This window comes from Dromiciops gliroides, chromosome X (assembly GCF_019393635.1).
Source record: "Dromiciops gliroides isolate mDroGli1 chromosome X, mDroGli1.pri, whole genome shotgun sequence".
NCBI lineage: Eukaryota > Metazoa > Chordata > Mammalia > Microbiotheria > Microbiotheriidae > Dromiciops > Dromiciops gliroides.
This window is the reverse complement of record NC_057867.1, coordinates 1,378,044-1,403,963: the sequence shown is the minus strand read 5'-3', so window position 1 is coordinate 1,403,963 and position 25,920 is coordinate 1,378,044. Positions and strand designations below refer to the sequence as shown.

The following is a 25,920-nucleotide window of genomic DNA, read 5'->3' as shown; positions in this document are numbered from 1 at the left end:
AGACCACACATTGGTATGGTGCTAAGGGATCCATGTCTAAATCATCTGCTACTGGCAGGAGCACAAGCCACAGCCTCTATCTCCTCAGGGTAGCGCCCTCCCTGTGCCAGGGCAACTGCTCTGTAGCAGTCTTTGAGAGGTGGGCGACTTGCCCAGGACCACCGAGCCAGCCAGTCCATGTCAGAAGCAGGACTTGAAGCCAAGGTGGCTTCCTGATACTGCTGCCAGGTCTCTAGATGCCATGACACACTGAAACCACAGGCAAAGCCTGTCATTTCCTTGTGTCTGTAAAACTTGGCTTGATGAGATCCAAGTTCCATTTCCACTCTGATGCTCCACATTTGTAGTGAAGGGTGGGGGGCTCCTTGTTCTTAGGAATTGCCTTTCCCGTTATGGTTAAGCAATAAGAAACGTAGACACTACCAATAGCAAAACTCCCGCTCTGGTGCCTTCAAGGTAAAGAAAGCTTCATAAGGTTTTATAAAGAAAAATGAGAGCCACCAAGGAAAATTAATGGGGGGGGGGGTTCCAAGCAGGCTTCTACTTCATTCTATCTTCTCCCTAGTTTTTTATCTCATTCCTTTGTGAAACCAAATTCCTTTCTCCCCACACCTGTTTGGACCTGACAACTATCTAACACTCCCTGGCTTCTCCTGAAGATGAAGAGACATTGGGTGGACACCAACAGGGCCGATTCTTGATTTCACTAAAAGCACGAGTAGACTCTGCATTCTCACTTAGGCAGAAGATTCCAAGGGGATCTACAGCTGGTGTTCAGCATTTTATTGAAAAGGGAGAACAAAACACACACACGCACACACACATGCAAATATTACTCACCACACTGTGCATACCAGAAGGGCTGAGGAGGGATTTCCTAGCAAAGACAGGTTGGGTGGAGGAGACTAGAGGTTGGAGGGCCATCACATAGGCTGGGCAGAAGCTGGGGGAATGTTGGGGTGAGGCCACAGCTAGACATTGAGCAGTAGGGACAGATGGGTGAGATATAAGATCCTGATGACCAACTGAATCTGGTGGATGGGAAATGTGAGAAGAACCAGAGATGCTGCTGAGCTCAAACTGGTGGGGCAGGGAGACAATGGAGCCCCAACTCTGAGCTAACAACTCTATTCTATTGTGGCTTCTCCCTCAGCCATCTTCACATTCTGCTACTGGCCAAGGAGAGAGTATATCCATGGACCTACAACCTAGGTATAATGTGACATCCGTGACAGAGTTCATCTTGCTGGGGCTGACAGAGAGGTGGGAACTGCAGCCGGTCCTTTTTGCCATCTTTCTCTTGGCCTATGCAGCCACAGTTGGTGGCAACCTGAGCATCCTGGCTGCCATCTTGGTAGAGCCCAAGCTGCATACGCCAATGTACTTCTTTCTGGGGAATCTGTCACTGCTGGATATTGGGTGTGTCAGTGTCACAGTACCCCCAATGCTGGTGCGACTTCTATCCCAAGAGCAAGCTGTCCCCTTTGCTGCCTGCCTCTCTCAGCTCTTTTTCTTCCACCTGCTTGCTGGCGTTGACTGCTTCCTGCTGACGGCCATGGCCTATGACCGCTTCCTAGCCATCTGCCGTCCCCTGACCTATACAACTCGCATGGGCCGAGGAGTCCAAGGAGTGTTGGTGGCTGCATCTTGGGCCTGCTCGCTTGGAAATGCATTGACTCATACAGTGGCACTCTCCACACTTGAATTCTGTGGCCCCAATGTGGTGAACCACTTCTACTGTGACCTCCCCCCACTCTTTCACCTCTCCTGCTCCAGTACTCGCCTCAATGAGCTGCTGCTTTTTGCTCTAGGTGTCATCATGGCAGGAGCCCCCATGGTCCTCATTGTCACCTCTTACCTGCAAGTAGCAGCTGCTGTGCTGCGAATCCGCTCAACAGAGGGCCGGAAAAAGGCCTTCTCCACTTGCAGCTCACATCTGGCTGTTGTGGGCATCTTCTATGGGGCTGGTATTTTCAGCTACATGCGCCTGGGTTCCGTTGAGGCTTCAGACCAGAGCAAAGGGGTTGGAATCCTCAACACTGTCCTCAGCCCCATGCTCAATCCACTCATCTATAGCCTTCGGAACCCAGACGTGCAGGGAGCCCTGCGGCGGGTTTTCACAGGTCGGAGAGTCTCGGCCTAAGGTGACCTTCCCCCACTGATTTTTAAGGCCTTTCCTAGGTCCTCAGTGGTTTCCAGCTTTCTCATTGGTCCGATGACAAGTGGCATCTATTGCTCTTCATCCCCCAGCAGCCTAGGCCCTCATTCTTAATGGCCCCCTGTATCTTTCAGAGGGCATCAGGAGTCTCAGAAGTCTTTAATTAGCCTGAAAAGTATAGAAATGAATAGGGTTCCCTAGCCTGAGGTAATCCTAAGGCTAAGGCTTCCTTCCTCAGTAATCTCTCCTTATGGGGACCTTTGTAGTCAGTCCCCCATTTTTCTTCTCTCTCTGGCTGAGGGCTGACAGGAATGGGTCTCGACTTGAGGTGATCAGAGCCCTAGACTTTTGTTCTCAGTGACTTTCCAGATTTCTCATTGAGTTTTAGCAGTCTCCTTACTTTCTTCTGCTGGACTAGCAGGTAGCTCAGCTCCAGCTGCTGAGGCTTTTACCATTAGTGAGTAATGCTCCCAAGGCTCAAAGGGTGCTTTCCTCAGATTAATTTCTTGGCCTGGTCTAAAGAGCTAGGCAGTTTGAGCCCTCTTCCTTTGTGATTTTCAAAACTCTCTCCTCCCCCATCTCTCTTTGGACCAGTGCTGACAAGAGCAGGTGACAGACAGAGCTTGACTTCGGGTGACCACATCTCTCCAGAGAAACTTCTGGAGAGCTGGGGGAGCGGGGGCAGAAAGACATCATAGAGACAGAAACGGGCAAAGGGAGAGGGGAGGGGAAGGTGCTAGGAATGATGGGAACAGGCAAGATGGAGTCTGCCCTAGGATCCTTTCCTGAGACAGTCAGCTCACTCCAAAGCACACATCCTGCCACATCCTTCACCCCTCTAGCGGGCTACAGCTTCATGCTCGCACCACCCACCTCTCAATCAATTCTTTCCCCCACCTTTCTCCTTGTCGGCTTAAAGAGCCACAACCAATAGAGAGACTTAGGCAGCCAATGAGCTGCCTAAGAGACTGGGAGACAGCCAAAGAGGGTGCACCAGCGGAGAAGTGGGAGGAGGAAGAGGAGCAAGACGTCCTAGCCGATGATCACGGGCCTAAAAGGGGTGGGGGAAGAAATCGCCAATGGGAACTCGACAGAGGTGGGGCTCCCGGGATTGAGAAGGAGGGGAAGAGAAGGCAGCGGGGGCCCTGACAGCCAATGAACTGAGGAAAAACTACGGCAGAAGTGACCAATGAGAGCTCAGAAGAGCCGGGGCTCCAAGAGAGTGAGGGATTGAGAGGAAAAGGGTAAACCCCTGGAGTGACCAATCAGCGCCGTCGGCCTAAAAAGGAGGAAGCGTCCGCCAATGAGCGTGGAATTCTGGAGGAGCGGCGGCTCCTATGGTCAATAAGATTGTGGGTAGGGGCTTTGCCGGAGCTAAAGCGACCAATGAGATCTCGACGGGGGCAGGCCTGACGGAACAGGGGCCTTGGGGCGGCCGTGGCCGGTTCCACCCTCCGGGAGAGGAAAGACGGGCCCTAAGATGGAGGAGGCCCCTGTGGCAGCACCGTGACAGGTAAGGCGACGCCAGGCCGAAGCCACGGTGGCCGTTCTGTATTACTTCCTGTCTTGTCCTGTGCGCCCCCCCCCCCCTTTCACGGAAAAAGAATGGAATCTCCCGTCGCTGGGAGGGGGTAGCTGGACTAACGCGCAGGCGCGAAAGGAAGGGGGAGGGGCACAGGATTTGGTTCCTTTAAATTGTCCTGCTGCTGGCGCCTGCGCACAGGGCCCCTCCTGGGGTGGGGCTGTTTCCCCCCCACACCCCCAGCCCCGTCTCCCCCCCACCCCGATTTATCCATTCCACCTCCCTCTCCTACCCCCTTTCTGGCGCTTGGAAATCCCCAGCCATTCTCGAGAGCTTCGTTTTCACTAGTGATGAGAGCTTCCTGGTAATGGCTCTTGGAGATCTTCTGCCACCCCCAACATCTAGGTCCTGCGAAAGGTTTTCCTAGATTTTCAGCCCCTGCATCATTCTCACTCTCGGCCCCGCCCTCCCCCCAAGTCCAAGTCTGGGAAAGGAAGACCCGGGGACACTAGGAGCGCCTCTCAGTTGTCTCTGATTCATTGTCCCCACCCGCCTACAGTCTGAGAACCACTTGAGTAGCCACTGGCTCCCCTTATAAGTGCTCAGGCTTACAAGGCTGACCACAATCACGGAAAGGACCTATCCAACCCTAGAGAAAATTCACACACACACAGTCTCACGCATACACAGACACACGAGGTGTACACACACCCATCCCTCAACAGTCTCTGACTTATGGTACTCCCCTGGGTGGGCTTCCGGGTTGCTCTTCCTAATCACTCTGATTTTTGCCTCCTGTAGCTCTGCTCAACAGGTGGTCGTTTCTCCAAGACCCACTCACTGTCCACCATAGCTCCACCTCTTTGTTCCTTTGCTGATGGCCACAGTTCTGCCATTCTACATCAGATGGCACCCACTGCCTTCCCCAGGGGCCCAGCTCTAAACACTGGAGTGACCACTGTGAAGTCCCTGCCTTGCCCAGCTGTTTACAGCTGAAAGCATAAATGAAGAACAACTGGAGGACCACAGTTCCCCTGTACCTTTGAAAATTCTTTTTGTATTCTTGGATCCCACAGTCCCTGCCTTGGCACAACAAAATGGCTCTTAGGGTTCTGGGGAAATATTCCCTCCTTGCATTGTTCAAACATGTCTCTATCTGCAACCCCATACCAGGTTCTGGTGACTCAGTATTGTTTGCTTTCTTTCCTCCCCCGCACCCAAGCAGTGAGTGCCTCTCCTGCTTATTTCTGTGTCAGCCCCACTCCCAACGCAGAATTTTCCCCTGAAATTGGGGCCTGGATTATTTAAACTACCCAGGGGCTCTTTCACAAAAGATGCCCAATGATTAGAATTAGAGGGAAGGATGGACCTATCCCAAGAGAAGAGATTCCTAGTGCTTGCTGCCAGTGTGTAGAAAGTTTCCATCGCCTATCCCATCATCCTGGGCCCTCTGACAATCCCTGCCTCCATCAATTTCCTTTACGGTAACTAAAGGTTTCCTGACCACCTCCTAAGAGTTCAATTTCTTCAAATCTTCCCCTGCCCAAAGTAATCTTAACCCTATCAATGATAAATGATGAGAGATCTTGTGCTATCCCAACATCATTGTCATTCTAAAGGGGCCATAGAGCTAGAGCTGAGAGGAAGAAAAAAACATTTAACAAAGGATGAAACTGAGGCACACAGAGGTGAAATGACTTGCCCAAGATCACCCAGCTGGTAAATAACAGATCCAGGATTTGAATCCAAGGCTTAGGACTCCAAACCCAGCACCCTTTCGGCCGCAGCAGTGTTGAACCCCCTGTCCTTGTCTCCTCAGTAATGTATAGAAATCTACAGCCTGCCCATCTTTGTCCCCCAACAGTGTCTGTCCCCACCTTTCAGGTCACTTGGGTGTGGGGAGGACAAGATGAAACGAGGCCCAACTGCCACCCCAGCAGAACCCTCCCGGGGCCTACCCCCCCCTGAAGATCCTGATGCCATCCCTTCTACCAGCAGTCGGGTTGGGGGCACTGTGAAAGTGTATCTGCCCAATCAGCAGCGCACAGTGGTAAGCAGCCCAGCAGGGAAGGAATATCAGGGGCCCTACCCAGGGAAGGGAGAGACTCCTAATCTGGGGAGCTGGGACAAGGAGGGAAACTTGGGAAACAATAAATCATGAGCATCTGTTAGGTAACCGCCCGGGATGGCATGACTGTCTCCGACTCATTGGACAAGGCACTGAAGGTGCGGGGGCTGAACCAAGACTGCTGTGCCGTCTATCGCCTTGTGCAGGGGTGAGCTCCCTGTCTGTCCTCCCTTCTCCCAGCTACCCTGGCCTCTGCCTCCTCCTCCTTGGCTATCACTGATTCTTTCTTCCCCATGTCTTATCCCTTCGGGTCCCATAGTCGGAAGACTGCAACGGCTTGGGATGCAGCCATCGCTCCCTTGCATGGGGAAGAACTGACGGTTGAGGTCCGAGCTGATGTTCCACTTGCAGCTGCCCACAACTTTGCCCGGAAGACATTCCTGGCTCTCACCTTCTGTGACTTCTGCCGCCGCTTCCTCTTTCATGGCTTCCGCTGCCAGACGTGTGGCTACAAGTTCCACCAACACTGCAGTGCCCGTGTCCCCACTGTCTGTGTTGACATGGCCACCGCCCGCCAACCGTGAGGCCTGTGGCCCTTTCCTAGGTCCCTGGGATCTCCCCAAGAATCCCTAGTTTCCTCAGCCCAGCCTTTTCCCATCAGCCTGTCCTCCTTTGGGGTGGGGAGGGATCTCCCTCGCCCCAACTGGTCCTTCCTGGGGGCTCCCCATCATTTTCATCCTTCCTAGGGTCTCTCTTTTCTCTTTTGGCTCCAGTTTCTACCGCAGTGTCCAGGACCTGACTGGAAGCCCTGGTACTCATGAGCCCCAGCCTGGCAGCCAGGCCCTGTGTGAGCCCCTCACCCCAAAGAGCCCCAGGTAAGGCCAGGAGGTGGTAGACGGAAGGGGGGAACCTCCTCAGGAATTCTGACCCAGGGGTTGCCTCCTCCTCCCCTTCCCCTCCAGGACACAAACACAGGCCTCCCATGGGGAGACCTTTGTTTTCCCTGGGCCTGGAGGCCCACCCCTGCAAAGGATCCGCTCCACGTCCACACCAAACGTGCACATGATCAGCACCACAGTGCCTGTGGACAGCAGGCTCATACAGGTAGGCTCTTGAAAACTGCTCTCCCTTGGGGCAGCTAGGTGGCGCAGTGGATAAAGCACTGGCAGTGGATTGAGGAGGACCTGAGTTCAAATTCAGCCTCAGACCCTTGACACTTACTAGCTGTGTGACCCTGGGCAAGTCACTTAACCCCAATTGCCCCGCAAAAAAAAAAATAAAAACTGCTCTCCCTGGAACACCTCCCAGTAAGAACTCGCTGAGGAGGTGGTCTGGGGAAGTCGGGCTAGCAACAGAGGAAGCAAAGGAGGATTTGGAGGGTCGGGGACACGGACCCCACAGGTGCTCCAGCTCGCCCTTGGCCTAAGGAAGCTGGGAAGGTTAGAGAATCCTTCAAAGAAAAGGCTGACCTCTGGTCCCATTCTGTGTTCCCACAGCAGGCAGCTCAGGCCTTCGCTGCTGAAGGTGAGTGTTGGAATCCCTTGACTCCAGTCCCCACTGACCCCCTTCCCTCATGCTCTGGCCCAGGCCTTCCAGCCTTCCATCTCTCTCTGCTTTCTTCTCTGTCATTTCCTCTCCCAGGAGCAGGTGGGGAGAGGACCCCCCAAGGCAGTCCTGGTCCCAACCTTGTGTCCCCCCCTGGAAGGAAATCCCCACACCCCAAGTTTTCATCAGAGCCCCTTGAGCGCAAGTCCTCAGCTTCAGCTGATGATAAGAAGAAAGTGGTGAGCTGGGGAACACAGAAGAACAGAGAGAGAGAGAGAGAGAGAGAGAGAGAGAGAGAGAGTCTGAGAGAGCTTCCGGGAGGAGGATGCTGGGAGAGTGGGAAGCTCACTGTCCCTCTGTTCTGTCTGTGCCTTGCAGAAGTCCCTGGGCTACCGAGACTCGGGCTACTATTGGGAGGTAGCCCCAGGGGAGGTGCAACTGCTGAAGCGGATCGGGACGGGCTCATTTGGGACGGTGTTCCGTGGCCGATGGCACGGGGACGTGGCTGTGAAGGTGTTAAAGGTGGCGCAGCCCACAGCAGAGCAAGCCCAGGCCTTCAAAAACGAGATGCAGGTCCTCAGGTGAGCATGGGCACTGTAGCCAGCAGGCAGCACAGGTGGGGTCTGGGTGCACCACGGCTGACCGCTGCTCTCCTCCCCTTGGCAGGAAGACTCGCCACGTGAACATCCTCTTGTTCATGGGATTCATGACAAGGCCGGACTTTGCCATCATCACCCAGTGGTGTGAGGGGTCCAGTCTGTACCACCACCTGCATGTGGCCGACACTCACTTCGACATGGTGCAGCTCATTGATGTGGCCCGGCAGACGGCTCAGGGCATGGAGTGAGTTCCTCTGAACCCTCCCTGCTTCAGACCTCCCCAGCACTTTGTATGCATTGGTCACACATGGTCACACAAGCTATTCCACAGATACTCCTCGAGCATGGGTACACACACACACACACACACACACACACATGCACGCACGCAGTCCAGACAGGTCTCCCTAACAATCCATTTCCTTCCACAGTTACCTCCATGCCAAGAACATCATTCACCGAGATCTCAAGTCCAACAGTATCCATCCGCACTCCCTTGGGGATGTGGGCTTTGGGGGGGAGGGGGATGCAATGTGTACTCAGGGATTTCAAGGTAGGAAGGTGTAAAGGGGATAGAGTGTGCAGAGTGTGCGATCCCTTGACAAGGACATAGATATCTTCCTGCATGAGGGGCTGACAGTGAAGATTGGAGATTTTGGGCTGGCCACAGTGAAGACCCGATGGAGCGGTGCCCAGCAAGTAGAGCAACCCACTGGCTCTGTGCTATGGATGGTGAGGCCTCAGGGCCCCTGGGGGCTGAGGAGGGAGCAGGCCAGTGTTCACTAACTGGCCAGCCAGCTCACCTAGGACCGCATTGAACCCCATTGAACCCCACAGGCCTCTGAGGTGATCCGAATGCAAGACAAGAACCCCTATAGCTTCCAGTCTGATGTCTATGCCTATGGGGTGGTTCTTTACGAGCTCATGAGTGGCAGCCTTCCCTACAGTCACATCAACAACAGAGATCAGGTGGACACACCCTCCTCTTCCTTCCTCTCTCCTACCCCTGACTGACCCCTTGATGATACTGTCCCCCCCCCCCCCCCCCCCGTTTGGCCTGAGAAGCTCTTTCCAGGCCCCTACTAGGGGATTGTCCCTAGTGATCTGATTCCCACCCCCTGCTCTGCTTTCAGATCATCTTCATGGTAGGACGAGGCTATCTGTCACCAGACCTCACCAAGGTCTCCAACAACTGCCCCAAAGCCATGAAGAGACTGCTGGCAGACTGTCTCCGCTTCCAGCGGGAGGAACGGCCCCTCTTCCCCGAGGTCCGAAGTGCCCCCGCCAGGGTATGGGGCCGGGGCAGGCCAAGCCAAGTGAAGGCTCAGGCCCAAGCCTTGCTTCTCTTCTTCCCCTAGATCCTGGTCACCATTGAGCTGCTGCAGCGGGTGCTGCCCAAGATTGAGCGCAGCGCCTCGGAGCCCTCGCTGCACCGGGCCCAGACTGAGGAACTGCCTTCTTCCTTGCTGGGGGCCCTGCGCCTCTTCGGGCCCTAGGGGCTCTGGCCGGCCCCGGGGCAGTGAGCCAGGGGCCCCAAGTTGCGATGACTCGTTTCCCCAGAACCAGGCGGCCTGGGGTGGGGGAAGACCGGATTCAAAGGCCAGGGGGGAGGAAGGGGTCCCGGCTCCCCCACCGCTCCTGCGCTGCTTTCCCTTCCCCGCTGCCCCCCCCCCCCCAAGAAGCACAGGAGGCTGCCCAGCTCTCGCTTTGATCACTTAATCACGTTTCTTGACTCTTCTCTGGTCAGAGTAACAGATTGGGGGGGGGGGTGGACCGGAGGGAGGGGGCGGGCGGGAGAGTGGAGGGGGGGAGGGCCACTACAGCTTCACTGCGCGCATCACAGGCTTCACGAGAAACTCCAACACACGCCAAGCGGCGGCACGAGGGTCACGGGCAGGCACACGGACGGCACACTGACACGCACGCGCACAAGGGGGAGAGAGGGAGGAGCGCCCCACCCGGTCCGAGGGTACTGGGAGTGCTCGATGATTTGCATATTTAAAGACACAGCCATCCCGGGTGTTGGGGGCCATGGAGGCCTGGGGCCACACCTGGCACACCTGGGGGGGAGGGGGGAGGGGGATCAGTCGGAGAAGAGGCTCGCGAAGGATTTCCTCAGGCTGCGGATGGTCTCCGCCTTCACCTCGTCCTGGCTAAGGCTGGGCCGGGGTGGGGCCGGGGCCGGGTCTGGAAGGTTGAAGGTATTGGTCAGAGACTGGGATTTGCTGAAGAGAAACAAGGCGGGCGGAGGGAGGGGAGGGGCGGGGGCGGGGCAAGACCGGGAGGAGGAGGGAGAGAAACACAGAGTTACCGCGGGGCCCGGGTGGCCCCGCCCCGGCTCGCTCCAGCCCCGCCCCCTCGGAGGCCCCGCCCCCGGCCAGAGGCCCCGCCCTTACTTCAGTTGCGGGGCCGCGGCCGGCGCGTCCTGGCTCGGCTTCTGGGCGAGCTGGGGCTTGGGCTGCCCGGGCCCGGCCGGGGCGCGGCCCTGGCCCTGGCCCTGGGTGCTGGGCCGCGGCTGCTGGGTGGTCGGCGGCCCGGCGGCTGGGCCCGGGCGGCCCGCCTGGGGGCCCGCCTGGCTCAGCTGCCGCGTGGGGCCTGCCGGTGGCCCGGGCGGCTTCTGCGGGGGCCCCTGGCGCGGGCCGGCGGCTCCGGGCGGCGCTCGCTGCGGAGCCCTCTGCGGGCCCCCGGCTGCCTGGCCCCGGGTGGGCGCGGCCTGGCGTGGCTGCGGCTGCGGGGACTGGCTGCCCTGGCGCGGGCCCTGGGCCGCCGCAAGTTGCGGCGGCTGCGGCTGCGGGGCCTGCGGCTGCGGCTGCGGCTGCGGGGGCTGCGGCTGCGGCTGCGGCTGCGGCGGGGTGCGCACTGGCGGGGCGGTCCCTGGGCCCGATGGACGCGGCTGGCGGCCGGAGCCCGACGGTGCCTGCCCGCTGGGGCTGGGGAGGCGCGGCTGCGCGGCCGCGGCTGCCTGAAGGCCCAGGCCCTGGAGCGGCTGGCCCTGGGGCGGGGGCCGCTGCTGGGAGGGGGGGCCGTGGCGCTGAGGTCCCGGCCCGGGCTGCTGGGGCCCCCCTGCGAGTGAAACACAGACCTTAGCGAGCTTTAGCTAGGGCTGCCCGAGCCCGACCGCGCCCCCCCCACCACCTCCTTGGACCTTCCTAGCCTCCCCCTCCCCTTCCCTGGACCTTCCCAGAGGCCAACCCTCCCTTGGGCATCTCTAGCCTTAGATGCTCATCTTCCTCGATGGGGATCCCTTAAAACTCCTTAAAGTCATCCAACCCCCAGGAAGGCCCTTGCTTACCCTGTGGTGGGGGGCGCTGCTGGGCTGGAGGCCCAGCCTGGCGACCCACAGCCTGTGCCCCTGGTGATGGAGCCTGTGTAAAGAGTGGGATGAGCATGGTCTTCAAACTCTTACCCTGAGCAGTCTCTGAGTCCCCAGCTCCTGCCCCTTGCCCATCTTGGTGGAAGAACTTGGAGGGCCTAACCTGAGATTGGGATCCCCGGCCAGGAGATGCTGCCCGGGGCTTGGGCAAGGCCAAGCCCATCTTGTTAACCACAAGCTCCACGATGAGCTGCTTGTCCTCGTCCTGATGATCCCCAATGAGTGGCATGGAGGAGCCAACCACCTGGGGGGAAGCGACAGGCTTGGAAAGGTCTGCTCTGGGGAGGAGGAAGCAGGCCAAGTTCATGAGGGAATTGGGAGGAGGAGTGCTGACCTCAATGATGTGGTCTCGTCCATCCTTGCCATGCAGGGCCTCCACAGCACAGATGTCCAGGCCCCCAAAGATTTCTGAACATGTGTCTACCCACAGCTTGTACCTATGAACAGAGATCACTGAGGCTGAGCAGGAACATCTCAGACAAGTAGACAGCTGGCCACCTGGAGAAGACCTTCAGTGCCTGGGAGCTCTCTCCCTACTGAGGCAACTCATTCCACTTAGGGACAGTTCCCAGACTGAAAAAGTTTTTGCCCTACACCAGGTTTAACTTTGCTTCTGTGCCTTCCCCCATGCCACCCACCAAGCCAATCCAGGCTCTTCCACATACTAACTCAAGGGCTGGTGTGTCTCCCTAAAGGCTTCTCCAGGCTAAACACCCCCAGGTTTCTCTGTGGCCCTGCTTGAGCTACAGTGTGTTAATGGCCTTCCTAACATTCCCACTCCTCCCTGGGCTCCTTCCCCCATTGGCCCCACCTGTCAGACATGGCAATCTGCTCCAGCATGGCTGAGCCTGTGTTGGTTTTCCAGTTCCCAGACACTGAGGTCCTCCTGGGAAGAGAGCAAAGGGAGCAATTCAGGGCCCATTCTGTTAAGCCAGTTTAGAGGGGATAGGGGGGAAGCTCCCATATAAGTTAGGACTGTGCAAAAAAGTAAAGGGCCTGGAGGTAGGCCGGTAGTGAGACCAACCTGGGCCGAGGACTCCAATGTGAAAGCCCAGCTCACCATGTGACCCACCTCCCTCCCCATCGAAGGAAGATATTGGAGTAGATGAGCTAAGGCCCACCCCACCAAGTTCCCCAAGGCTCACATGTAGGCCTTGTAGCTGTGGCCAATCTTCTGCACCCGGACGTCATACTTGGCATCAATGAAGGGCTCTGCTGTGGCGTAGGTCTTGGTCAGTGCCACCACACTGGCAATGTCCTGGAAGTCATACTGATTCTCTACTTTCACCTGGGGGCCAAGGTTGAGAGCCCAGGGTCAGGGTTTCCTGAACTCTGTGGGCATGGGGCCTGTTGGTGCCAAGGCCTTTGAGCAGAAACTCACAGATGGAAGAGACCTCAAGTCCAAGCCAAGCTAGACTTGTTCAAGAATGGCCTCACTTGTGATATTCCTGAAAAGGAGTCAACCAGTCTCCAATGAGAGACCTCTGAGAAGAGGAAAGTCATGGTTCAGGGCATCCCAGCGAACTTTGGAAGAACTCTCATTATAAGGGAGAGGGAGAGAGACTCACCTTGCCCATGCCTGAATGAGCATGGCCCATCTTCACCACTACAGGGTATCTGGCTGTGGTGAGCTGGCAGAAAAGGACAACGGTACAGTTAGTCTTGTCCTGGTTCTAAGTCCAGACCTGTTCTGTTCCTTCCTCCCCACACCAGCTAACACTCAAACCTCCCTCACTGTGGAGTGAATTTGGAGTCAGCTCTACAACCTGGGGCTTTTATGATCCCCCTCTGGGGCTCCAGCTTCCCCATTTGTACAATAAGGGAGTGGAGGTTTGGGTGGTCCCTTCTAGATCCAGGTCACCGGTGATCCGTCTCAGGCTTCAGCTCTGACCCTGGCTCCTCCTCTTCCCCTCCCCTTGTACCTCGAATGCTGATGCTCCTGATTCCTGGCAGACCCAGGAAAATAAAACCCTGTTCTCCAGGCTCTGGGGGAGGGTCAGTGGCCATGGGGAGTCCACCAGTCCAACTGAGTTTGGGGGGAGGAGGAAGAGTAGAAGTGATAGGAACCTTCACATCACAAGCTCAGAGGGCACAAAGTGACCTTAGCATTGACAAGTGGGAAAACTAAGGGGGCCCAAAGAGGGGAAAGAGCTTGCTCATAACCACACACAGCCAGTAAGCAGCAGAGCCCAGAGCCTTTGCCTCCACATCTCAGAAAGGATGGACTTTACCTAAGATCATACCCACTAACTCAGTGGCTTCCATGGGACTCAAACCCAGGTTTGCTAATAGCTGCCTGGTGCTGGTCCTCAACGCTCCATCTGGATACCACCCACACCCAAGCTTTTCCAGCTCTCCAAGTAGGGGGTGGGAGTGGATGAGTGACTGATGAGTAGCAACTTCCAGAAAAGAGAAAGTTGATTTTCCCATAGAGGAAGCCAGTCAGTGAGTGAGTGAGTGAGTGGCTGCCTACATCCTGACTTTGACCTGACCCCAGTTCAGCCACAAAGAAAAATGCAAGAAGAATCAGCCAAGAGCTGAAGCCAGAGCCTGCCCCACCCAGCAGCTGAGACAACAGGCCATGCAGCAGAGATGTCTGCCAACCCGCATACCCAGGCCAGAGTGAGCCCATGCATGAAAGCACACACACACTGGCACACGTGCAAAATGTGCCAAAGAGTAGACTGCAGCCCTCCTGCCTTCCTCCCTCCCTCCCTCGGGTCAGTGGGGGCTTCAGCAAAGCCATCTGTTCCAAGGCAGGAAGGAAACTACCCCAAGGACACATGCAGAGGAGCTCTTAGGAGTAATCTCTTTGGCCCCACTTCTCTCACTTGGGCACATTTGTCTTTCAGGAATCACATCCTGGACCTGAACGCTGTGGCTGTGACCTTGGGCGAGGTCCATCCTTTCTGGGATGTGGAGGCAGAGGCTCTGGGTTCTGCTGCTTACTGGCTGTGTGTGGTTATGAGCAAGCTCTTTCCCCTCTCCGGCCCCCCTCAGTTTCCCCATTCGTCAATGCTACAGTCATGCTGTTCCCTTGAAGCCCCTGACAAAAAGGTTACTTTCACTAGCCTATGCCCAGGCTCAGGCCTATGAAGGCTCTCCCAGGACTGACAGAGGGAACGGCCCTGTGAGATCCTCTAGTCCATCCCCATTATTTAGCAAAGGGTCTGGCACCCAGTAAATGGGTAACGCATGCTTATTGGATGACTGAGGCCACATAGACCACATAGCTCATTGGAAGCAAGATGGAAACCCAGGTTCTCCGGCCCTGCTGCCACTTGTTCCCAGTATGGTCTGAAGGCCCATTTGACATTAACCATTTGTTCAAGGCACGTATGCGTGTGTGTGTGTGTGTGTGTGTGTGTGTGTGTGTGTGTGTGTGCAGACATGTGCTGTTGCAGTCAGGAAAAAAACCTGTAGACTTCATTTACAGAGGACTGAACTGAGGAACAAGAGCTGCAGTGACTTGCCCAAAGTCCTTTGTTTAGGGCCCTTAAGCTTTTTTGTGCCAGTCTGGGCAAGAAGCCTATGGACACTTCCCCAGACTTAAGACTTGTTGCCTCCATTCCTGATGGAAGGAAATGCTCCATTTCAGTCTGAGGTTAGTCAAAAGAAAGATGCCTCTTTTTTTCATACAAGTTCAAAGACCCTCTGAAATTGATCCACCCGTCCCAGGTAAAGGAGCTCAATCTGGCAGAAGGGTCGCAGCCTTGAGATCTAGAGAGCCCCAGCTTTGAGCTCAGGCATTTGTGGGCCCCTCAGAATCTCTGTTCCCTTCCCTGAAGAATGCTTGAGTCTCCCTTCAGGAAAATGCTCTAGAAACAGCAGCTACTGATTTATTAGAAGAGGTGATCTTTTGCTAAGAGCCACTAAGAGAACAAATGGGAGCAGTGTGGGGTGGGGCTTTGCAAAACTACTGGATTTGGAGTTGGGGACCTGGGTTCGAATCCTGGAGCTCTGTCACTTCCTAGCTTTGGGACTTTGTTGGACTTTATTTCTCAGGGCTTCCTCGGCTTCCTTTTTTTTTTAAAGTGAGGAAATTGGGGCTAAGTGACTTGCCCAGGGTCACACAGCTAGTAAGTGTTAAGTGTCTGAGGCCGGATTTGAACTCAGGTCCTCCTGACTCCGGGGCCGGTGCTCTATCCACTGCACCACCTAGCTGCCCTCCTTATTTTTTTAAATGACGATATTGGAGTAGACGGATGCCCTCTAGGGTCTCCCCAAGCTTGAAATCTATGATCCCATGAGACAGGTGGGAGAGGAAGAGAAGAGACACTGGGCTGAAAAGACAAGAGGCACAAGGAGATAAGAGGAGCCAGAGGAGGGAGTGACCATAGGAAAAAGAAAGCAGGTGAAAGCAAAGACAACAAGAGAACAAGAAGAGACTGGAGTGAGAAATCATAGTGAGGGGAGGAGAGGAGGAGAGAAGAGAGAAGATGAAAGGAGGGGAGGTGATGAAAGGAGAGAAGAGAGGAGAGGAGTCAGGGTAAGGCGCCAGGCCACTGGCCTCAGAGAAAGGCAAAGACAAGGGCGGAGGTGGGGGGAGGGAGGCTAGATGGGAAGTTGTTCCCGTTACTGCGTCAATGTGCTGCAGCGTGCTGGCTGACTGGAAACTTCCCTCCCCTTTCCTCTCCTTGGGCCCCCTCTTCCCTCTCTCCTACAGCCTGATGCCCAAGTCCCAAGATGTTTCTGGGGGAAGAGCCTTTCACGGGAATCAAAAGGCTGTGACCTTGGGACTAGACTATCTCACTATTCTCACAAGAACCCTATGAGCTTGCTCAGGAAGGTCAATGACTTGGCCGTGGTCACACAGCTAGTAAGCATGGGAGATGGGATCAAACTGTTTCCTACAGCTCCATAGACCTCAGTTTCCTCTTCTGTCAAATGAAGGGGTTGGACCAAATGATCTCTAAATCCTGGTTCCAGGACCTGCAATCCTTCTGGGCATGATTTCTCCCTTTGGCTCTGAATACACTCCCATGATGCTCTAGGATTTGTGCTTATGAGCCTGAATCTTAGCCCCCATCCCAGGACCTTAGAGATATTGAGGGAGATATGAGGAAACTGAAACCCAGGGAAGAGAAGGGAAAGGAAGAAGGGAAGGGGAAGAGCCAGGATCTGAACCTGGGTCTTTTGGTTCCAAATCCAGTGTTTTTTTCATTCCCCAGGCCCCAGGACATTAAGCAGCTCACCAGCCTAAAATGCAACTTGGGTCTGGGTCTCTGTGACAGCAGGAGTCTGTGATCCCTTTCCTGTGTGTTCTGGCTGTGATCAGGGACCCTCAAGTTATTCTGCTTCTCTCAAGCACTCTCTGCATTGATGGAGCTTCCTCACCTGAGAGCCTTGGCTCCTAGGGCTTGGCTCCATGGATATAATAATAAGAGCCATTAGAAGGAGAAGAAAGCAAATGAGAGAGTTTATAAAGCACTTAGCACAGTTCCTGGTGCATGGCAGCACTTCCTATGCACTTCTTCCCTTTCCTCCCCTCTGCCCCATAATAACTAATATTTCTATAGTGCAGCAAAGTACTTGACCATAGTGACTTCCTATTCCAGGAGCTCCTGGGAATACCCCTGGGGCCATCTCTGGAAAAGGTCAAGTCCAAGGTTGGAGCTCACATGTAACCATGTAACCCCATCAAAGTTCCAAATGTGTCATCGGTGAGGATGCCAGTGCCCTATATTGGGGGACACGTGTCAAGGTCTCACTGTGTGAATACCTTACCAACTCTGACCATAGATGGTTTCCCAGGCTGGCCAGGTTCTCTTTCTGTCTCTCTCTGTCTCTGTCTCTCTCTGTTTCTCTCTCTCTGTCTCTCTCTCTCTCTCTGTCTCTGTTTCTCTCTCTCTCTGTCTCTCTGTTTCTCTCTCTCTCTTCGCTCTCTCTCTCTCCCTCTCTGTTTCTCTCTCTCTCTCTCTCTGTCTCTCTCTGTCTCTGTCTCTGTCTCTCCCCCTCTCTCTGTCTGTCTGTCTGTCTCTCTCTGTCTCTCTCTCCCATCTTCCCCCCCTCTCTTTATCTACTCTCCCCCTTACCTCTACCTCCTAGAATCCCAAGGTTGCTCCAAAGCAGCTGGCCTCCTCCTCCAGGGGACCTTTCCTGACTGCCCCCCAGCCCCTCAGTAAATGAAAGCTCCTTGACGGCAAGCACAGTTGGGGTTTTGTGTTGGTAACCCCAGAATCAGGACCAGCAGGCACTTCCTAAACACTCCTCCTGGTCCCATCATCTGCAAGCATTTATCCAGAAACCCTGGGTGGTGTCAGGGGAGAAACACATCATTGGAGGGGAGAGCCTCCAGCCCTGCCGCTTGGTCTCCCAAAGCCACCTACTTTGACATGATCCCTGGGCAGTCAAGATGAGGGCTGTCAGCTGCGTGTGCAACTGTGGAGATAGGAGAGTCAGGATAATATAGTGCCCTAGGGGGTGCATCCTGCCTCCCACCTTTCCAGGCTGACCCCTCACAGACCTGATGGTGTGGAGGGAGCTCAAAGGAGATCAGACCTGTCCCCACAACTCTTGGCAGAGCTTCTATCCATCTAAAACAAGCATTCCTTACTGTCCCTATTTTTGGCCTCTACTTTGGAGCCCCTTTGCCCAAGCCTCCATGTCCCCTTCTCGTGCTTTCCTTGCCTAGAAGCGCAGAATCTCTCAGCCTTCATAGCTATCCAGTCAAACCCAGATCCTAAGAAACTCGGAGCCTCCAAGGGAGGCAGACCACCAACTCCACAGGCTTCGCGTTGCACTCTGGGCTGCCTGCTTGACTGCCCTGCCCTGCCCTCTAGCCTCAATCTGGGGGCTCTGCCTTCAGGGCCAAGGGAATGAGGTGATGAGTCCTCCTCCACCCCCACAGGCCTTTGAGGACTTGAAGTCGGATTTCCAGTCTCCTCTTCCCCGGAAGTCCTTCAACCAAAGCTCCCGTTGTAGCTACCCTACTTCATCTGCTCTCTGGCTCACCTGTGTCCTCAAGAGCTGATCTATGTGGATGCCCCAGCCAATAGCACAGTCCAAAGGCTAGCCCAAGGCCATCTGGGGGATTGGGATTGTGGAGGGCACGGTAGTTCTTGAAGGTCTCCCAAGCAGTAGAGTTGGATTGTAGACTGGAATGGTCTAGCGATTAGCCTTCCACCTTGTAAGTAGCACACGGCTGGGATCCAAACCCAAGCCCCCTGACTCCACCCTGCTACCTCCCCTAGCTCTCTGAGTGACAAGGAGCTTTGTTTGACCTGGGCCAGGAGACCCTCTCTGCACAACCAGCAGAAAAAGAAGGTGCTCAGCAAACAGGTAGGGAAGATCTCTGATAGCGCATGCTTGCGCTCGAGAGCGCGCGCGCGCGCGCGAGCACACACACACACACACACACACACACACACACACACACACACACACACTCTCTCTCTCTCTCTCTCCCCTAAGCACAAGCCCACTCACACATGGTGGCTTTATCAGAGGTCTGTGCCTAGCTCAAACCCCAAGCTTGGCCCCCTCCTCCTGCCCAGGTCACCAAATGGGTTCCCATGGGAAGACTGCTATGACCCTAAGGCCAAGGGCAAGCCTGGGACAAGGGAGCCAAGGCCATAGCTCCAAGGGGAAGTAGAGGGAAAATCCTGGGACTGATTCAGCCACCAGAGACGTCAGAGTCTCAGGCATTGCCACACCTCTGTCCTCAGGGCAGCCCCCCAGAACTTCCGATGTCCCTCCCTCTCCCCCGCTGAATGAACTGTCTAAGATCAGGCTGAGCTAGGGTGAGGGGTGGGGAATGATGAGCCCCCAAGTGCAGCCTGAACTAGCCCTGCTGGCCTGCCACACGGGTGTGAGTAAGCGGAAATGGGGGGGGGGGACGCCCTCGCCCTCTGTCTGTGGTTTCCCGGCCCCCGGCCTGCCTGCTGCCCCGCCCCTCCACCCTCTCCTTCACAGCTGGGTTAAATAGCAGTCCCAAGGCCAGACAGCAGCACTAGCAGCAGCAGCAGCAGCAGCAGCAGCAGCAGCAGCAGGGCTCTCCACTCCTAGACCTGGGCATTGGCTCCTGTTGTGGTTCCTGCTGCTGCTTCCAAGTCCAGGTAAGGGGAGACAGCCCTGCCAGGCTGGCAGGGCTAGTGGCAGCCGGCCAGGGAGCCCCGTCCTGGGCCGAGCACTCAGACACTAGCTCTGCCAACCTGGCAACCCTAGGCTCAGCTAGCCCCACAGAGAAGCAGGCAGAGCCGGCCCCATCCTCTGGGACAGGAGCAGGGGGTGGGGGTAGGAGTTGGGACCAAGGCAAGGGACCAGAAGCAGGGGTAAGGGCCAGGAACAAGTGGTCCAGTAACCTTTTCCCTGAAAGACTGAACAGTAGGAAGAGCTGCAGTCCCCCACTCCACCCCTTCCTCTATGCACAGGCTCCCCGAACATCCTGGAAATGGGGATGTCTAGCCTCTTTCTGGCCTTCACCTTCCTGCTCCTGGCCACCACAAGGCTGCCTGTGAAGGCCTGCAGCTGTGGCCCTCGGCATCCTCAAGAGGACTTCTGCAGGTCGGATATGGGTGAGTAGGACGCTCCTGAATTCCAGCCTCCTCACAGGCTCCCAGGGACAGGCACACACACACACACACACACACACACACACACACACACACACACACACACACACACACACACACACACACACAGAGTGTACTGCCCCCCAGGCCTTTCCTCCAACTGAGCTAGGGGTGGGGGGAGGGGAGAGTGGGGGTTGGGAGTGGGGGCGGAGCCTACACTCACCAACCCTTTCCTTTCCCTGCCAGTTGTCACAGCCAAATTCCTGTCGGTCCCCCAGCTCAACCACACCCTCTCTCGTCTGCAGTATAGGATCAAGGTTGTCAAGGTATCACAATCCTGCCTTCCCCTGCCGCCGGGGGCCCCCCCCTCCCCAGGCATACTGTCTCTGGCCTCTCAACCCTCCACTGAGATACCTCCCTTTTGATTTGTCATTCCATCCAGAAATTCAAAGGCATTGCCCCCATCCCCAAATTCCTTACTACCCCAGCCCAGGAGAGCCTCTGTGGATACCGACACAAGGCCCTGTTAAAGAGCCAGGAGTATCTGGTTGCAGGTAAGAATCATCAAGAACACCTGACCCAGCCCTATCATTTTCTACATGAGGCAAGGAGGAGAGACAGATGTGCAGAGACTTCTTCAAGGTCACATAGCTCACACTTGAATCCAGGTGCACCAAGGGATCCCTCTCTCATAATCACACGATCATAGTTGCTGGGATCTCTCTAGACTATGATGTTGATATTATTATATCACAGATCAGAAAATGGAGACTCGAAAAGGTCACACAGCCAGAGGTAGGAGCAAAGGCCACTGTACCCTTCTGTTACTTGAAAATACTGAGGAGGAAATTGATCCTAGGGAGGGGAAGGAGCCTAGAACCCTATGATGTCAAAGCCAGCTCTGGGCCCTCAGACATCATTTTGTCCACTCTATTCATTTTAAAGAGGCCAAGAAGAGGCAGGGGTGCCCCAAAGTCCTCTGATTCCAAATGCAGTGCTCTTTCCTAGGGAAAGATATACAACATTCCTCTAATGGAATCCAACAGAAAGGGGGCACACCCCAGCAGCCCCTTGGCTTATCTGAGCTAAAGAAAATACCAGCTCTCATCCTCCTTCTCTTGCCCCATCCCCAGCAGTCCCTTCTGGTTGCTTGGCAACAGGGCAAGGGGCGGCTGAAGAGAGATGGAAGGACCCAATCATCTCCCAGGTTAGCTCCATCCTGGCTGCTTGATTGCCTAGCAACAAGGAGGGACCTGGTCTGGGAGGGGGGAATTAAACGCACTGCAGCTGAGCCCAGCCAATCAGGGGGCACTCTGCCCCATTCCCCCCTCCCTTCTCCCCAGGACGCCTACTGGAGGGCCAGCTATACGTCACCAGCTGCAGCTTCGTGAGGCCCTGGAGTAGCCTGAGCCCAGCCCAGCAACTGGGCTTCAACCAGACCTATGCCACTGGCTGCAGTTGCCAAGTAAGTGAGTGATCCGGGAGGGCAGGCAAAGGAAGCTCCAGGCTGATGTCCTTGCTGACCCCACACTTCCTCCTTCAGGTGCAGCCCTGCCTGAGTGTCCCATGCAATGTGGAGAATGACACCAACTGCCTGTGGACAGATTCACTGATGTCCACCTTAGCTGAGGGCTCCCAGAGCCTCCACCTGGCCTGCCTACCACAGAAGAGTGGCTTGTGCTCCTGGAGATCCCTGAACACTGAGGCACCTCAGCCAACAACCTAAGCTGGCCCAGAGCCGTCTTCTCTCCATTTTTGCCTCCTTCTAAGAAATCATGGCCAGTAAAATACATAGAAACCAATCCAGTAGCTCTGTGTTATTTCTCTGTGTATGTGTGTTTGAGCGTGCATGTGTGTGTGTGTGTGTGTGTGTGTGTGTGTGTGTGTGTGTGAGAGAGAGAGAGAGAGAGAGAGAGAGAGAGAGAGAGAGAGAGAGAGAGAGAGCGTCTACAACACTGCTGCTGCTTTGGCAATATTTATTCCTATTTTAAAGATAAGGACACTGAGGCTCAGGAATTCTTACTTGTCCATGTTTATCCCACTAAGTGCCAAAGGTAAAATTTGTCAAATTTGGCCTCCCTCAATTCCAAAGACATACACCTTGTGACCTTGGGTGAAACTCCTCCTTGCCCCTGTCAGATATCAGGAGATCATAGGCTTACGAGCTGGAAAGGCCATTTTAGAGGCCCAGGGGAAGGAAGAGATTTGTCCAAAGTTCTCCAGTAGCAAAGCCTGGCTTCAAACTTAGGTCATCATAACACAATCTCATGAAATCATAGAAGTCAGAGTGAGAAAGGACACTAGACAGTAACTAGTCCAATGCTCTCATTTTACAGAGGCTGAACATGAGGCTCAGAGAGAAGTAACTTGTCCAAGGTCACACAGCTTAGCCTTCCATTTTAATCCAAGTGAATCTCCCATCTCCATACATTTGCTAATGCTGTGCCCCTTGCCTGGAACACACTCCTCCTAGGATCCCTAGCTTCCTCTGGCAGTCAATTCAGGCACCACCTCCTCCAATCCCCCAATTGTTGATTCTCTTTCTCCTTTCCTCTTCTCTTCCTCTCCCAAAGTTACTTCTCTGAGGACATGGGGTGGCTCTCCTGGAGGAGAGGGGCCATTTCATTTTTGTCTCTATAGCCCCAGGACCCTGAACACCAGCAAGTATCTAATAAATGCCTTTGGAATCAAATTGAAGTGTGGAAGTGACTTGCCCACCCTCATACCAATAGTGATGCCAGAACTAGGACTTAACTCTCAGTGCTCTGACTCTGTCCTCTACAAGAAAGTTGGTCTCATGGGCCCAGAAAGTGTGGAAGGCTGCGGTGGGAGGCCATTCCTGAGTCAGCTCCATCCCAATTGAGCTTCAAATGCCCACAGCACTCACCATCTCCTTGTGGTTGGGGTAGTAGGTCTGGTCAATGAGGGGAAACTCCTCAGCCCCCAGTTTCTTGTGCAGCCGAACCATCTGGGCAAACTAGGTATGGGAAAGGGAAAAAGAAAGAGCAGTGAGGAGGAAAATTTCCTTTCCGGCCAGACCCACTGCTCAGAAAGTATGGGGCCACTCACCACCCATGGCTTGTCACAGAAGTTGTATACTGAGTGCAAGGAGTTGACACTGGGGATGCCTGCATACTGCAGCCCAATGACCAGGCTTCGGTAGTCTCCATTTCGGGCCATGCTGAAGGCATGCTGGCGGATCAGCACGAAGTCTGGCTTCAGGGACCTACAGGAGGGGGCAGGGAGGATGAGGATGAGGGATAAGAGAGAGAGAAGGAGGGAGGGGAGGAGGAGAGGAGGAGGAGGAGGAAAGGGAAGAGAAGAGGAGGAAGAGGAAAGGAAGGGAGGGAGAAGAGGAGGAGGAGGGAGGGGAGGAGGGGAGGAAAGGAAGGGGGGAGAAGAGGAGGAGGAGGGAGAGGAGGAGGAGAGCTAAATGGCAGCTAGCTTGAATTGAAGCACTCTGTCTTCCCAGAGGTCTCCTACCTGCCTCAACTATCCCCCCCAAGTATGCCCCTTGAGGGTATGGTTCTATGCTGTTTGATATTGAGCCTGAAGACAAACCCATAGCCTTTAGCCCTTCCAGTTGGCCTGGGGCAGGGGAGCCTCTTCACTTCCCTCAAGGGTTGCCCCCTCGGACTGGGACACTCACCGAACCACTTTCACTCCATTCCGAATCACCTCCATATCCACAGAGAAGCTGCCATTAGCATGGGCCACCAGGTTAAGATGTGAGAACTCCGCCTGAGAGGCACAAGAACAGAGGCTCAGCCAAGCTCTGGCTGCCTGCCCTCAGCCTTCATCTCCAGCCCCTTATCCCTCCCCACTCCAACAGCACAGCCTGGTAGGAGCCTTGTTAGACTGGGAGGCAGGACAGAGCTGGGTTCACTTTTCACCTTGTCATTTATTTGCACTAGGAAAGGTCATCAGTGAGGGAGTGAGCCCATCCAGAGGAAGCCTAGGGCCCTCACTAGGCAGGCCTGGATAAATGGAAAGACGCACCTGCTCCACCTTGATGTCAATCTCCCCATGGATCTTCTTCCCCTTGAAGTATTTGGCCCTGGAGAGGGAGGGATGAAATATGGGGAAAGTCAGCTCTGGGTGAGGTGCAGGAAAGAGAAGCCTGAGCCTTTCCTTCTTCATTCTGCTTGACCTGGGAGGAAAATGGAGCCCTCCTGGCCAGGGGTTTGCTCTTTCTGCCCTCAGCTGGGGGCTCAAGGTTCTGAGGGTTTGGCAAAGCTGGAGAAGCAAAAGTTCCCTCACCTGCCCCTGCCTCCTTTGAAGTGCCAACTCCTGTGGGGATAGGGGTGGGGGGAGAGCCAGGTTCTGGTGTAAAGGCACCTGCCTGCCTGCCTGCCCTGACCAGACTGTCAGTACTTCGAGGGCACAGCTTGGCTCGGATCCCCACTTCTTCCCTTAGCCTTCAGAGTGCCGGACTCCAGTGTAGATGAACAGATTGGGTCGGGGGTGTGGGGAAAGTTGGAAACCCCTCGACCCTCCCCTCCAACTCATCTCCGGTACCGCAGCCATCATAGAGCCAGAGCTGTTGGGTGCGCCTTTGCTGTGAGCATGCGTTTATGAAGCTGGGGGTGCTGCTAAGTTTGCGTATTGTGGACTGGCCTCTGCGCAGGTGTCATCTGGGTGTGTGTCTGCAAAGAAACCCCTTGGAGAGGGGAATCCTGGGCTCGGGAGTGAAACAGGGGGATCCCGAACTGCAGGAGGGGCAGAGGGATCCCGGGCTCCAGGAAGGGGAGGGGGAGGGGGATCCTGGGCTCCAGAAGGGGGAGGGGAGTAGAAGGAGATGACGAAGCAGTTTCCTCTCTGCTGCCTCTGCACCCATGCTGGGAAGCCTGATGCAATCCAGCCTCCCCCCTCCCCAAACATACTAGTCCTGGATAAGGTAGAACAAACAGGGAGCTGAGCTTCTTGGCAGCGCCATACCTAAGGGCAGGAGTCCTGGCTAGGCTGCACTCTTTCCCACCGCCCACCTCTCTGCAGAGAGTAGGAGGGAAAGGATGAAGACGAGGCAGGTCGTCACCTTCTACACAACCTCTAATCTGAGGTTAAGTGACTCGGCCTGGGTCACATGGCCTGGCCTGGCAGAGGTGGGGCACTTGCTAAATGAGGAGTCGAGTTGTATCCCAATGCTGAGCCCTGGGCTCAGTGCACAGTATGAGCATGTATGCCCCACTAGACAGGCGCACAGGGGCGGGGGCGGGGACGGGGGGGGGGGGGCCTCGGAGCTAGGCTGCAGTGCGCGCTAACCACTGTTCGGCCCTGTCCTGCTTTCAGCCACCAATTATTCATCCTCCCCTGACTTAGAATAAACTGGGAACTGGCACCTTGGGGACGCACAAGGGAAGGCACTAGCTGTTGAGGGTGAAGGTGTGACCCACAAGAGGTCAATAGAGAGGGAGGTCAGAAGGAAGCCAGGGTCCAGAGGCGGGCCGGGCTGCCCTCTGGAAGGGGTGGGGTGGGGCTGGGCAGGGCAGGGTAGGAGATGGGGACTGGGCAGGAGAAGCGTCTCACCAATCCGTGGGCCCCTCGTCGATTACCAGCAGGGTCTTGCTGCCCCGGCTGGAGCCCCCGGAGCCCCCGGCCACGCCCCCCACTTGCTCGCTGAAGGTGGCCGCGGCCGCCGCGGTGGTCTGCTTGACTGCGTTGGACAGCGACGAGAAGAAGCCGCCTGCGCCGCCCCCTCCCAGCCCCGAGCCGGAGCCGGGGCCCGGGCCGGGGCCGGGGCCGGGGCTGGGGCCGGGGCCGGGGCTGGGCGCGGCCGCAGGCAGGGGCCGCTCGGCGGGTGACACGCTGCCCGAGCCTCCCGAAGGGGGCGCTGGGCCGCTGGGTGGGGGTGGGGGTGGCTGAGGCCGCTGCAGATCCGTCATGTAGCCGTTGGGCAGGTTGGCCATGAAGTTGCTGTCGGACAGGCGGCGCCGGAGGTAATTCATGGCGCCGGTCGAGGGACCGACGGCCGCCGGAGACAGCAGCGCCCGCCTCACTGACCGACAGCGACAGCGGGGAGCAGGGAGGGATGCCGGGAGGGATGCCGGGAGGGATGCAGGCAGGGATGCAGGCAGGGATGCAGGCAGGGATGCAGGCAGGGATTCAGACAGGGATGCAGGCGAGAAAGGATGGAAGCAGGCTC

General features: G+C 55.9%; 4 protein-coding genes across 7 annotated transcripts; 3 read left to right on the top strand and 1 right to left on the bottom strand.

The window, feature by feature from the left end:
• Positions 1 to 1,195: 1,195 nt before the first annotated feature.
• On the top strand, positions 1,196 to 2,249 carry LOC122734123 (olfactory receptor 3A2-like). The gene has a single exon (XM_043974831.1). It carries the CDS (start codon positions 1,196 to 1,198, stop codon positions 2,141 to 2,143), a length of 948 nt encoding a protein of 315 aa, XP_043830766.1. The 3' UTR covers positions 2,144 to 2,249.
• Positions 2,250 to 3,459: 1,210 nt separating this feature from the next.
• ARAF (A-Raf proto-oncogene, serine/threonine kinase) lies at positions 3,460 to 9,593 on the top strand. Of its 2 annotated transcripts, XM_043974830.1 has the most exons (16): positions 3,546 to 3,671; positions 4,482 to 4,716; positions 5,565 to 5,730; positions 5,853 to 5,956; positions 6,068 to 6,328; positions 6,522 to 6,623; positions 6,711 to 6,852; positions 7,245 to 7,272; positions 7,390 to 7,532; positions 7,672 to 7,874; positions 7,960 to 8,136; positions 8,324 to 8,370; positions 8,506 to 8,624; positions 8,730 to 8,861; positions 9,026 to 9,160; positions 9,251 to 9,593. In XM_043974830.1, exons 2-16 carry the CDS (start codon positions 4,685 to 4,687, stop codon positions 9,386 to 9,388), a joined length of 1,929 nt encoding a protein of 642 aa, XP_043830765.1. In that variant the 5' UTR covers positions 3,546 to 3,671; positions 4,482 to 4,684; the 3' UTR covers positions 9,389 to 9,593. The 2 variants fall into 2 exon arrangements, with proteins under 2 accessions (XP_043830764.1, XP_043830765.1); XM_043974829.1 differs by lacking the exon at positions 4,482 to 4,716 and having other exon boundaries at positions 3,460 to 3,671.
• A 68-nt stretch (positions 9,594 to 9,661) lies between these two features.
• SYN1 (synapsin I) lies at positions 9,662 to 25,737 on the bottom strand. Of its 3 annotated transcripts, none has more exons than XM_043974403.1 (13): positions 25,305 to 25,737; positions 23,778 to 23,835; positions 23,428 to 23,519; positions 22,848 to 23,004; positions 22,666 to 22,755; positions 12,834 to 12,896; positions 12,411 to 12,553; positions 12,077 to 12,151; positions 11,600 to 11,702; positions 11,369 to 11,509; positions 11,185 to 11,257; positions 10,289 to 10,955; positions 9,662 to 10,117 (listed from the first exon to the last, which is right to left on the bottom strand). In XM_043974403.1, the coding sequence occupies exons 1-13, from the start codon at positions 25,721 to 25,723 to the stop codon at positions 9,976 to 9,978; spliced, it is 2,223 nt and encodes a 740-aa protein (XP_043830338.1). In that variant the 5' UTR covers positions 25,724 to 25,737; the 3' UTR covers positions 9,662 to 9,975. The 3 variants fall into 3 exon arrangements, with proteins under 3 accessions (XP_043830338.1, XP_043830339.1, XP_043830340.1); XM_043974404.1 differs by having other exon boundaries at positions 9,662 to 10,079; XM_043974405.1 differs by having other exon boundaries at positions 9,966 to 10,107.
• TIMP1 (TIMP metallopeptidase inhibitor 1) lies at positions 19,233 to 21,574 on the top strand. The gene is made up of 6 exons (XM_043974406.1): positions 19,233 to 19,322; positions 19,638 to 19,781; positions 20,025 to 20,104; positions 20,221 to 20,332; positions 21,122 to 21,243; positions 21,322 to 21,574. Exons 2-6 carry the CDS (start codon positions 19,658 to 19,660, stop codon positions 21,502 to 21,504), a joined length of 621 nt encoding a protein of 206 aa, XP_043830341.1. The 5' UTR covers positions 19,233 to 19,322; positions 19,638 to 19,657; the 3' UTR covers positions 21,505 to 21,574.
• Positions 25,738 to 25,920: the final 183 nt, after the last annotated feature.

Coding starts and splice junctions, on each gene's coding strand:
- LOC122734123 (XM_043974831.1), top strand. CDS start 1,196: ATGGACCTACAACCTAGGTATAATGTGACATCCGTGACAGAGTTCATC.
- ARAF (XM_043974829.1), top strand. CDS start 3,496: ATGGTCAATAAGATTGTGGGTAGGGGCTTTGCCGGAGCTAAAGCGACC. Junction 5,731..5,852: donor CCAATCAGCAGCGCACAGTG/GTAAGCAGCCCA, acceptor AGCATCTGTTAG/GTAACCGCCCGGGATGGCAT. Junction 8,862..9,025: donor ACATCAACAACAGAGATCAG/GTGGACACACCC, acceptor CTCTGCTTTCAG/ATCATCTTCATGGTAGGACG.
- TIMP1 (XM_043974406.1), top strand. CDS start 19,658: ATGGGGATGTCTAGCCTCTTTCTGGCCTTCACCTTCCTGCTCCTGGCC. Junction 20,333..21,121: donor CCAGGAGTATCTGGTTGCAG/GTAAGAATCATC, acceptor CCTTCTCCCCAG/GACGCCTACTGGAGGGCCAG. Junction 21,244..21,321: donor CCACTGGCTGCAGTTGCCAA/GTAAGTGAGTGA, acceptor TTCCTCCTTCAG/GTGCAGCCCTGCCTGAGTGT.
- SYN1 (XM_043974403.1), bottom strand. CDS start 25,723: ATGAATTACCTCCGGCGCCGCCTGTCCGACAGCAACTTCATGGCCAAC. Junction 22,756..22,847: donor TCTGTGACAAGCCATGGGTG/GTGAGTGGCCCC, acceptor TCCCATACCTAG/TTTGCCCAGATGGTTCGGCT. Junction 11,510..11,599: donor GACGAGACCACATCATTGAG/GTCAGCACTCCT, acceptor GCTTCCCCCCAG/GTGGTTGGCTCCTCCATGCC.